A 12,370-nucleotide genomic window follows, 5' to 3' on the forward strand; every position below is an offset into this window, starting at 1 on the left:
ACAGTTCATAAAAGATCTGAGAAAGTATTGCTCTTTAGTATCTGATAGTGTTAGTACAGTGGTCTTTTTTGGCATATGTGTACAGGTTGTGCATCAGGATTTACCGCATCTAAAGCATCCCACTGGTTTAGTGGGTAACCATTCGAGACCTATAGGTATAGGTTTTTTCTTTTCATCTTGTCCCAAGTGGCTCGGTGCTAATATAGATTTTAGGGATCTGTTCTTTTTATATATAATTTGTGGTTGGGACGGTAAGATCTCACCCAAGATTCGATCTTGTTTAAGAATTCTATAATTTTTGGAAATTATGGTTTTTATTTCTCTAGCACACTTGTTATATTTGCAGACAAAGGCAAATTGTCTCTCATTGTCTTTTTTTCTCTTTCTGATTCTCAGTAGTCTTAGTTTTGGTTGATAAAAGTTTAGCCCTATCCATACAGTATACATCTTTAAAAGCTTCTTTTAAAAGTTTATCTGGATATTTACGTTGTCTAAGTGAATCCATTAATTCATTCGCCTGTGTAGTGAATGTCTCGAGATCGAGCCAAGGAGGGCTTGGTATCCAGATCATCAGGAGTTGCTCATAGAAGATCCTCGGCCTCTTCCTCTTCGCGAGGACCTGCTGCAGCAGGGGCCGTGCGTGTATCAAGACTTACCGCGGCTACGTTTGAAGGCATGGCTGTTGAGCGCCAGATCCTAGCCCGAAAGGGTTTTCCCAAAGAAGTCATTCCCACTCTTATTCAGGCCATGAAAGGAGTAATGTCTAAACATTACCACCGTATTTGGAGAAAATATGTGTCTTGGTGTGAAACCAAGAAGGCTCCAACGGAAGAGTTTCAGTTGGGATGGTTTCTCCATTTTCTTCAGGCGGGTGTGGATGCTGGCCTACGATTGGGTTCAATCAAGATCCAGATTTCGGCCTTGTCCGTTTTCTTTCAGAAACAATTGGCCTCCCTTCCAGAAGTTCAGACGTTCGTGAAAGGGGTTCTGCACATCCAACCTCCGTTTGTGCCTCCTGCGGCACCGTGGGATCTTAACGTGGTGTTGCAGTTCCTTCAATCAGATTGGTTTGAACCTCTCCAAGAGGTGGAGTTGAAGTTTCTCACTTGGAAAGGTGGTCATGCTGTTGGCCTTGGCATCCGCAAGGAGGGTGTCTGAGTTAGGGACCTTGTTTCACAAGAGCCCTTACTTGATATTCCATGAAGATAGAGCTGAGCTAAGAACTCGTCAGCAATTTCTTCCAAAGGTGGTTTCTTCTTTCCATGTAAACCAACCTATTGTGGTGCCAGTGGCTACTGACACCTTCGCTGGTTCGAAGTCTCTGGATGTGGTCAGAGCTTTGAGAATTTATGTTGCAAGAACGGCTCGGATACGGAAAACAGAGGCAACAAGATTGGGTGTCCTGCTTCTAAGCAGACGATTGCGCGCTGGATCAGAGGTATGATTCAGCACACTCATTCCACGGCAGGATTGCTGATGCCGAATTCGGTGAATGCCCATTCTACAAGAAAGGTGGGCTCATCCTGGGTGGCTGCCCGGGGGGTCTCGGCATTACAACTTTGCCGAGCAGCTACTTGGTCAGGGACAAACACGTTTGCTACGTTTTACAAGTTTGACACCTTGGCTGCTGATGACCTAAAGTTTGGTCAATCGGTTCTGCACTCTCCCGCCCGTACTGAAGCTTTGGTATAACCCCATGGTACTAAAGTGGACCCCAGCATCCTCTAGGACGTATGAGAAAACAGGATTTTGATACCTAAAGGTAAATCCTTTTCTCCTAGTCCGTAGAGGATGCTGGGCACCCAACCCAGTGCATACTTTACCTGCAGTAGTTATTTTGTTATAGTTTTACACAGGTGTTGTGTTAAAATTGTTTTCAGCACGTTGCTGTAATGTTCATGCTGGTTAGCATGTGTTAGGTTGAATGCCATGTTGTGCGGCATGGTTGAGGTGTGAGCTGGTGTGAATCTCACCATTAACTTAAAAGTAAATCCTTTTCTCGAATTGTCCGTCTCTCTGGGCACAGTTCCTATACTGAGGTCTGGAGGAGGGGTATAGAGGGAGGAGCCGGTTCACACTCTGAAAAAGTCTTAAAGTGCCCATGGCTCCTGCGGAATCGTCTATACCCCATGGTACTAAAGTGGACCCCAGCATCCTCTACGGACTAGGAGAAAAGGATTTACCGGTAGGTATCAAAATCCTGTTTTTCTTTTTTACTATAACGATATAACTTATTTTGTATTTTAATTAAATTTTCAATAAAGGGGATATTTTTGAGCTATGTAATTTTGATAGGTCTTTTTCTTTTGTATCCTGCTCTTACATATGTATATGATTGGGTGTGGTGTGCGTGACCGGCGGTCAGCATACAGACACCGGTATCCCAGCGGAGGTGGGCGAGCGCAACATGCCCCTTACAGGGTCACCACCGGTTCTAGTCCCACTTCATGGGTGTCGTGGACACCCACGAGTAGAAATAGTCCCTTTTGGTCGGCATGCCGACTGTCGGGATTGTGAGGGGGCAGGATGTAGGGGGAGGTACATCCTGATTTAATTTATGATGTACACAAGTCTCTCTGTAAATAGGATCAGTTTTCATACATTAATATTTATCCTTTTTTAAGCACCAAATCTCGTCACCTACAGTGACCTGTACACGTGTTACTGTCATGCAGGGCTCTTGCGTTTCAACACAACTTGCAGTTTAACTTTTTTTTCTCTTCAGGACTCTGACCCATCATTAGAACCTGCCAACAGGAAACCCACTAAATCATTCTCTAAAGGCAGACAGCGCAATGGGGACGTCCACCCCACTGCTGGGCCCTCGCTTTGCAGGGTCTCCATGACGGATCCGGACGTTCCCCCTTACACTGGGCCCAAGGTAACCTTTTCTGGGTCTGTACGATACGATTTTCCGGCGCGTCAAACACCCTGTCTGTCTGTTCTGGATTTTCCAGCAGTCACTTGCTACGGGCACGGAGCATTGTGGGTGGTTTCTCTTCATATGTTACAGAGAAAAAGCACCATTGTGTTATACTGTAAGTCACGTACCAGAGATGGATTCCTTAGTGACTTGTAATGTGAGAAGCAGAACTTAAGACTGTACAAAAAATTCCACCCAAAACCAAAAATGACGTTTTGGGCAGAGTTGAACTAAAAAATGAAATCCATACTTGGCCTTGAGGTCCCAATTGCTGTAATGGTCTCCCACCTCTCCACGCTTACTTAGTCTCCCCTGTTTCAAACAGGCCAAGAGGGTGTGGATGCCTGTGTGACTGAGAAGGTCATGGGGGAAGGTCATCAGCACCCTCATGAAGAGGAGTGGTGCAGCACAAGACTATTACAGTCAATAGGAGCACAGCAGAAAGTTTGTAAGGTTTTAATATTAGGGAATCCTGTTTAATTTACCTACAACTCCAACCCAAGCTAAATTTTAGGTTGATCTGTTGAGCTTTGAAGTAACCCGACGGTGAGCCTGTCAGTAGCTATACGTGAGGCCAGGTACTCATGAACATGTCTGTTTTGTGATCATTTGTCTAGTCTGTCCACCATGATAAATCTCCTTGTAGTCGGCAGTAGCTCCTCTAACTAATCATGAGAAGCTTCCCTATAACAATGGTGTTCACAGAAAACACCCGGAGTACCCTGAAGCTTCTGGCTGGAATTCTCATTCAGCATCAGAAACAATTTTCCAATTTGTTGGCCCTGTCACTTGATGGCAAGATAAGATGGTTGTATTTTGTGACTTCATATAATGATCTCAGTGGTTTTGTTCTCTTTTTCCTATTTAGGACCTTGCAGAGCTGCTAGAACAGATAGGATGCTCCAAGTACTTGCCTATCTTCCAGGAGCAGGACGTCAATCTCCGAATCTTCCTAACTCTAACGGAGACTGACCTACGGGAAGTAGGAATCACGTGAGTCACCATTGCAGTAGTCTAGAGGGGCAATTACAGCAGTGTGCTGTGTTGTGTTTTTTTTCTTTCGTTTTTTTTTTTTTTCTTTAATTTCTTTAAAATGTTTCATGAAGGAATGTGGCCGTCATGCATCGGATTAGGGGTTTGGCCCTCTTTTCAGAGAGAACAATGTGTACTTTGTGCTGTAAGATGGATATATCGCGAATAAATTACTCAGTTGGTCAATATAAAATATACTAGGTAACTTTATAAATAATTACTTATAAAGACTAAATTAAGTCCTGTTTTAGGAAGTATTTTAAGCAGAACCTCGGCCTCCCTCTTGATCCCCTTATAATCTGTTTTGATTCATATGTTCTTTGTTACTGTCTCCCAGTTTGTTTGGACCAAAGAGGAAAATGACTTCTGCTATTGCTCGTTGGCACAGTTCTGCCCGTCCTCCAGGTGGTGCCCTGGAACAGGCCTATGCTGACCGCCTGGAAGCGGAGATGCAGGAGCTGGCTATACAGCTGCATAAGGTAAGGGATGTGAGATGCCTCATACAGAATTAGGAGCCAGTTACGCGCTTGGGGGGGAGAGGTAGCTTCCGCTGTTGGGTTGCAGGAAGAGCAGCACAAGGTAAGTTTCTCCCGGCTGAGACAACCACTGCCTAGGCTCAGGTGGCTGGGGCCATGCAGCACACAAATACTGGGCAACTTTATTTTAAAAACTGTAATTTAGAGTTGACCCCTCTCCTCCTCGTTTGTCTGCACAGTTATGGCTCAAGTGCAGATGTATTTACTCATAACTCTATATCCGGCCATATGTCTGTATTTTCGTTCTTTTATTGTTAAAGGTCATTATTTGTATCTATGTTCCTCTCATAAAGTTTGAAATTCAAATTCCCTCGGTCTCTGTTCTGCACAGAAATGCGAGGAGACGGAGCTTCTGAAAGGACAAGTGGCCCAGGAGAGAGAGCTCCGAGCCGTGGCTGAGAGCTGCCTCATGGAACAGGACACCAAGTGGAGGGCCACTCGCTGCCAACTGGAGGCCACCTGCAAGCTGGCTACTGATGCCCAACGTGCAGTGGAAGAGCTCAGGTATTTAGCGCCTTCAGCATTGTGCCCAAAAAGCTCAGTAATCTTCAGCAAAATGTAAATTGAAGAAATGTAAGAATGAGCTAAGTAATCCATAAATTCAAGTGGGGAAAGTGTTAGCGAGGTTGTCGGATACTTGTCTGGCCTTATCAAGCAGCGACATTTGGATAGAGCATTTCTCTCAGATGTTCAGTAAGGCCAGCTCTGCATGACCTCTTCTGAGTGGCCGAATTATTACAACCACCGGGTTAGTCCTTTGTTGGCCACCTTTTGTCCTTAATGCCGCTTGTATTGTACTAGACATGGATTCTACTAAATACTAACCCACATGAATCAAATGACCCAGACACTCCTAGGAAAACCTGCTCCATTCCATAACGTTGCCTCCACCATTCATGGTGTTGCAAGTAGGATCCATGCTTTGTACTGTTGTCTCCATATCCTCAACCTACCATCTACAATGTGTAATTGAAACATAATTTGTCAGACCACATGACTTGCTTCCAATCATTTACTTGTCCAATTCCTGTGTTCCAGAGCAAATTGCAGCCATTACACCCTTTATGCAGATAGCGATGGCTTATGGACAGGCCTTCTGCATCTGTAGTCCATACAATGTACTGTGCAGCATACTGGTCATTGAGAGGCCATCTGAACTGGTTCCTAATTCCCTAATTTGATGCATTGTTGCCGGTCTGTGGGACTGAATGAGTCCATTCATGCTTCGTTCCGCTTGAGCATCCTGTAGCTGTTCCAGACCCAGTTTTTGTCTGCTGGCCACTCGAACAATTCACCAGTGCAGCCAGTGCACCAACAGTCATTCCACATTAAAAGTCCATCAGATTGTGTCATTTACCCATTATTTGGGTGATGCACTTCATAGTCTCTGAATGCCTTTGCCCTTCCGGTCTTAAACCGACTCAGGCATCCTACACCTGCAGATTATCTACCTATTATCTGCGGAATAGCTACTTTGTATAAAATCGCCTGGTGGCCATAATAATTTATACATATTTTTTTTTCGGCTTAATGTCTTTATCATCCAACTTCTGTTTGTTTGTAATAGGAATTGCCAGGAAGAGCTGTCACATTGGTTGGGTAAAGTTAACATGGCAAGAACCGGGGCACCCGTCTTCATACCACCAGGTACGAGCATGGGGGTAGAATGGGAGCACACAATGACACTGATTGTTTTACACACTGCATTGCACATATAACTGTATAATATTGTTTTGCCTGTGTTGAACATAAAAGGTGAAGATGCTCTGGATGAATCTGAGCTCTGTAGTGACCATGCCTGTGATGTACACTGACCCAAGCGCACAGAACATTCCTGGGGCTGTCCCACTTAAACTACTTAATATTAGAGATGAGCGGGTTTGATTTTACTCGGATTTACCCGAATCTCCTTATTGGCTATCGGACATCACGTGTTTTGGTTAGCCAATAAGAAAAATTCAGAAAATAAGATATGGCAATAATTCTGGCGTAAAGAACCGAGTAAATCCGAACCAGCTCATCTCTACTTAATATGCACGATATTCATGAGAGTGTAGTATAAACATTCATTAGGGACCACCGACATCACTGGGGCAAAGATTAAATATTAATGAGGAACTAGTCCTTAATGAACCTATAGGGGTGTATTCAATAGATGTCTGATCCTTTTCGATAGGATTTGGCCGTTCCCGACAACGCCAGTCTGATTTTTTCTAAAGTCGGCTTGACATTGCCGAAAATTGGGCTAAAACCTGTCTGATTTGGCAGCGGAATCCAACAACACACGTGGATCCATAGCTAATCCGCCAATCCACGTGTTTTCCGATAAGTCAGAATTGCTGATTTTTCGTAAAAAAACAAACAAAACCGGGGCATTGAATAGGTCGGAACAGTTTCTGACCTAAAAAAAGTCGGAAACTGGCATCTTTCCGACAAGACTGCACTTTCCGACTACAATTGAATACACCTCTTAGTTGGCACGGTCATGAATGCTGGTTTACCAAACCCAATGACTGCATGCAATGGGTGTTTCTGGGTGCAGTCTGTACTAGGGCACTGAGAACACTTCCTCTTCCAGTAGCTAAAATATTCCAAGTTACATGTCCATTCTGGGCATTAGGGGACATTATTTACCGGTTTCCTGTCTCTTTGGCAGGCTCCAGATGATAGCTATACATTGTCTAGATAGACAGTCAACTGGTTGACACCATATGGTTGACATGCAGAAGGTTGACCGATTTTCAAAGGTTGACAGTGCTTAAGGTCGACGGGTCCAAAATTATGTCATGCGAATGATAGACACAAGTTTTGTTTTTGTTTTTTATGTTTTCCCAACTTTTGTTTGATTTACTTTCCATGTGGACTACGATTGGGAATGGTGCTTGTTGGCCTATTGCATGTTGACCACATGAGGTCTCATGCAATAGGTATAGATCATAGCTTCTTAAACTCAATCTTCAGGACCCCAAATAGTTCCTGCTGTCCAAGTCTCCTCACATAATCACAAGTGAGATAATTAACTCCACATGTGGATCTTGTAAAATGTGTCAGTGAGTAATGAGTACACCTGCGCACCTGCTGGGTGGCCTGGAAAATGTGACCTGTTTAGGGTTCTGTGGACCGAGTTTGAGAACCACTGGCATAGATCTGTTATACCAAACCCCATTGGGGCACAGATCTTTGGCCAGTGTCTAAAGAGCCCTACACACCTGCCGATTGCCAGGCGAAGCTTTTTCACTCCCCACGTCCCCCGGCCCCATAGCCCTGTATGCTAATACGGACGAGATTGTCCATATTGGCTTGCATGTATAAACAAGCCGGCACCAACGATGAACAAGCGCGGTGCGACGCATCGTTCATCGTTGGTGCATACACACTAAAAGATATGAACGAGATCTTGTTCATTAATGAACGAGGTCGTTCATATCTTTCAGTGTAATCGCTAAGTGTGTAGGGCCCATTACCGTATGTTCCAAGATGCGTGTGGCTGACTGTGATATAATTATGGATGTTCCTTTGTCAGGATCTCCGAGAAATAAGGATGCATCACGGAATTCTGAGAGCATGCAGGAGCTCTCTGTGTCACTGGAGGAAAGCACTGTGGTACTAGGTAAGAAATGGCCGCCTTGTGTTATATGGACATTGGACTTGGGGGGTAATTCAGACTGCAGCGGCAGCGATCAGTCTGAATTATTTGTGGAGTGCGCACGCGCAGCGGCTGCACTGCGCATGCGCACTCCGGGAGCCCAGTGAGATGCTATCAGCATCTCAGGGCTGCGATCACCTCTGCTTGATTGACAGGAAGAGGCGGGAGGGGGCATGCCAACTGCATTAGAACGCCGTTGGCGGGGCGCGGTCTGGACTGATGGGGGGGCGGGGCGCGGTGGCTGCGTGATGTCGCTGGCAGGGAGCTACTCGTCGGGTACAAAAGCATTGCAGCCGTGCTGGGCGTCCCCCGCGCATGTCTGTGAAACTGATCGTAGATTTTAGCACATCTACGATCAGATCTGAACTAGGCCCTTGGACCTCTGATCACACAGTGCTTTTCATATTGGAAATGGCTGTTTTCATATGTCTGGTGCATTCATTATTGCAGCATTGACCATTTAGAGGTACTAAATTGATAAAATATCTCTAGCCTACTTACTGTCATGTCAGCCTTGATTTACTGACAAGTGGGTGGCATAATCAAGGAATCAGACTAGTAAATGTTAGATAGAATGTTCTCCTAACACTTAGGTGATGTGATCTGATGTTTGTGCTGCATCCTTAGGGGCGGATTCCGTTCACATTTGAAACCAAGGAAGATAACGAAATATAGAAAGGTAGTCTAGCTGCTTCTGGGTTAAAGCAAAGTAGTCATATTTACCAGACTGTAGATCAACGTACGGATGTGTGCTCATACATCTATCCTTTTTGCGCCATGTGGCATAACGTAGATGCTCCGCCATCGATGGCGATTTCCATGCTTATTGGCTAATAGTGTACGAAGCAGCTATAAGTGCAGTTCTTCCCAAGCTTTCCTGCATCAAGTCACCATAGAGTATCAGCATTTTTGTTCACGACACCCCAAGGATAAAAGTTTTTTTGTTGCTATATTTGGAAAAAATATATGAAGTAGATTGTGATTACCTGTCCTCCTCAGGTTCTGTTATGTGGTGGAGGAGAGTTGTGCTTCAGGTGTCGGGGTTATGGTTAGGATCGGGTATTAGGATTAATGTTTAGGGCGAGGGGCGGCTAGGAATGCTCTATATACCGGATTTACCAGGATTGTACAGGATTTGGAGTATGTGCCCCAGCTCCCGGGAAAAGTGGTGCACTGAGGGTGGTTTAGTTGTCAGGTGGTCAGCGGGATGCAGGGTACAATATCAAATAAACAATGCTAATTTGATATTCTTGCGCCCTTATGGCTGTGCATTGAGCACTGAAATGTTGGTGGATTACATGTAATTTTGGAATACATTTCTTATTATCTTCTTTGCAATGATTTTTTTATATATATATATATATATATATATATATATATATATATATATATATATATATATATATATATATATATATATATAATATCCTATATATCTCTACCCCTCCTCTCTCTCTAATCTGCTGTTCATAGACATTGGAGACCTATTAAAGATATAAAGACCGTTTGGCTCCAAAATAAATATTATTATTTTATGCTGTTATATAATAATGTTGTACTGATCACTTATTGGCCATTGTGTTTACACCACAATATTTACAGAGAAGGTATTGAGGGCTGTACAGGAAAACCTGGAGAAGATGAGATCATCAGACAAAGGAAGGCATAAGTGGCCAGATCCCTGAGAGTAAAGGTAAGTCATCAGTGATTGCTGGTCAATGGTTCCTTATACATTACCCATCTCACGCAATCACACCGCCGTACCTGCCTGCTCTCCCAGAGCTCTATTCTGTGGTAACCATAGGATGTCTGGGGTTCAGGAGTGCTGTGAGCCAGTAATACAGTCGGTGTATGGCGGCGGGCAGTGACACCACGGCCTCAGTCCTGTACAGGATCCTATTCCTCTCAGCATTTTGCTTTTCGTATGTGGGATCTTACATTGCTTGCTGTATTAAGCAATCACTCCATCCTAGAGTGTCAGCAGTTGTTTCACGGCACCCCTAGGCCAACAGTTATTAAATTAAGTAACTTGTTCTGACCTGTCCTCCTTGGGTCCAGTCAAGTGCTGGTGGACAGGGCTGCACCCACATATGTTGGTTGCCCACATTGGCAGCCACCAACCTTTGCTTCTTCCTTTTACATTGACCATAAATAATTTGATTTGGTCCTGGACCACCAACCCTTCGCAACCCTGCAAGTACCCCACCAGCACCCCAAGGTGCCACTGTATGGGAACTATATCTAGGGATCTATATCCCTAGATAAACAGCAGGAGCTCCTCAACGTCTCCTGTTTAACAGAATGTGATGGAGATCTATCAAAGCTTGGAAAGAGATAATGTACCAACCAATCAGCTCCCAACTGCCAAGTTACAGACTGTGTGTGACAAGCGGCAGTTAGGAGCAGATTCTTTGGTACTTTATCTCTCTCTAACCTTTGATAAATCTCCCCCTGCAAGTGATGCATTTGCACAGGTTATTCAGTAATATGATAGCGATGTCTTTTCACACGCTGGCGCAGATTCCTTTAGCCAGGCTGGACCGACAGGGACCTATGTCTTATTATGGGTGAAGCACCCTGCTCGTTTTGTGTTTGCGCCTCCATGGGGCTTGTGAGAAAACTATCAAGGTTTTCCTGCCAGGGGAATCTGCATTGTATTATCACTGAGGCTCCGACAGAACCTTGTGTTTGACTATTAATCATGCTGTATATGGGGGCTACAACCTTAACAGGGGTCTGAGTGTCCATTTACAATTCTTCAGTACCTCTGTATATATTGAGTGACCACAGGCCACAGCTGAGACCCTTTAAACCATGGTGCTGCTCATTATCATTCTACAGTGTTGTTACTTTTTACAGTAATCATGTAGCACAGAATGTCTTGCGTTATGGTGCAAGATACAGCAGGGATGGTTATACACCAACTTTAGAGATCCCGCTATTGTTAGTGTTGTGCCAACTGCGGGATATGGACTGTAAGGTCCCAGATTTGCGTTGTTATAGGCTGATCTATACCTTACCAGAGTAACTCTCCATCTCGGTACAGTGAACTAAAAATGGGGGTACCCTGGGTTTTTTATTTTTATTTTCTGCAGCAGGGTACATAGGGTTTCCACAAGGAAACATCGGGGTGTGTAGTGGTGGATCAGGAATCCGGGCACCAAACAGTTACAGCTTTCAGCGTATCCCAAGATGCAGAGCTTCCCTCTTCTATTGTTTCCACCTCTTAACTGAGTTACCCCTGCTTTATATGAGCTCAAACACTGATCTTTTCTTTCCACGGTTTCCCAGGAGCCATTGTCTTCATTCTCAGACGGTGGGTGAAATGTTCCACCCCGAAGATGTCCAATCTCAGACGTGGTGCCTACGGGATCCCCTGCTCTTAGCTCTGGTGCCCGATGGGAGCACTGGCAGGAGGCTTTGCTGGTCTCTGGGTGACTGTGTCGGAGGCCGACTGCAATTCTTGGTGATTTCCCTACTGAGCTCCGTGACAGAAGTATCAGCGGGGAAGACTGGCATACGTGATGCATCCTAGTAGAAGATGTAGAAGATCATCCCCTGGCCATATTGGTGGAAGGGTTATTAATCAGCTGATTCTTTTTAAAATCAGCTGCGAATGATGTTGAGTGAAGCCTGCGGTAGTGCAATGGTTAATCCGTATTCTGCCTATGGTAGATTTTAAAGAAACAACACAATGCTCTTTTTATGTACTCAAAATAAAATGTGTCCTTGTCTCAGGATCAGTCTTATTTATTCTGTCTGAACTCTTTATTTCAGCTGCCAAACACAATAGGCCCACGTATCTTCTCTTAATCTACAGTGGGGCAAAAAAGTATTTGAACAGCCACCGATTGTGCAAGTTGACCCACTTAAAAAGATGAGAGAGGTCTGTAATTTCCATCATAGGTATACTTCAACTGTGAGAGAGACAGAATCTGAAGGAAAAAAAAAACAGGAAATCACATTGTATGATTTTGAAACAATTTATTTGTGTATTCTTGTGGAAAATAAATATTTGGACAATCAAAAAGTTTAACTCAATGCTTCGTAATATAACCTCGGTTGGCAATTAGAGGTCAAACGTTTCTTGTAGTTCATGACCAGGTTTGCACACACTGAAGCAGGTATTTTGGCCCACTCTTCCATGCAGATCTTCTCTAGATCTGTCATGTGTCTGAGGCTGTCGCCGGCAACACGGACATTCAACTCCCTCCACAGATTTTCTATTGGGTT

The 12,370-nt window shown here is 44.3% G+C and overlaps 1 protein-coding gene across 3 annotated transcripts in view; it reads left to right on the forward strand.

Moving 5' to 3' along the window:
• ANKS3 (ankyrin repeat and sterile alpha motif domain containing 3) overlaps positions 1–11,886 on the forward strand; it is a 72,742-nt gene extending 60,856 nt beyond the window's left edge. For all 3 annotated transcript variants that reach the window (XM_063934786.1, XM_063934785.1, XM_063934787.1), the window contains 8 exons: positions 2,726–2,881; positions 3,792–3,916; positions 4,293–4,434; positions 4,823–4,995; positions 6,059–6,138; positions 8,015–8,101; positions 9,740–9,830; positions 11,429–11,886. In XM_063934786.1, coding sequence (XP_063790856.1) covers positions 2,726–2,881; positions 3,792–3,916; positions 4,293–4,434; positions 4,823–4,995; positions 6,059–6,138; positions 8,015–8,101; positions 9,740–9,822 — 846 coding nt within the window. In that variant the 3' untranslated portion in view covers positions 9,823–9,830; positions 11,429–11,886. The remainder of the gene's footprint in view (positions 1–2,725; positions 2,882–3,791; positions 3,917–4,292; positions 4,435–4,822; positions 4,996–6,058; positions 6,139–8,014; positions 8,102–9,739; positions 9,831–11,428) is intronic.
• Positions 11,887–12,370: the final 484 nt, after the last annotated feature.

The sequence above is a fragment of the Pseudophryne corroboree genome, chromosome 7 (assembly GCF_028390025.1).
Source record: "Pseudophryne corroboree isolate aPseCor3 chromosome 7, aPseCor3.hap2, whole genome shotgun sequence".
In the NCBI taxonomy this organism is placed as follows: Eukaryota; Metazoa; Chordata; class Amphibia; order Anura; family Myobatrachidae; genus Pseudophryne; species Pseudophryne corroboree.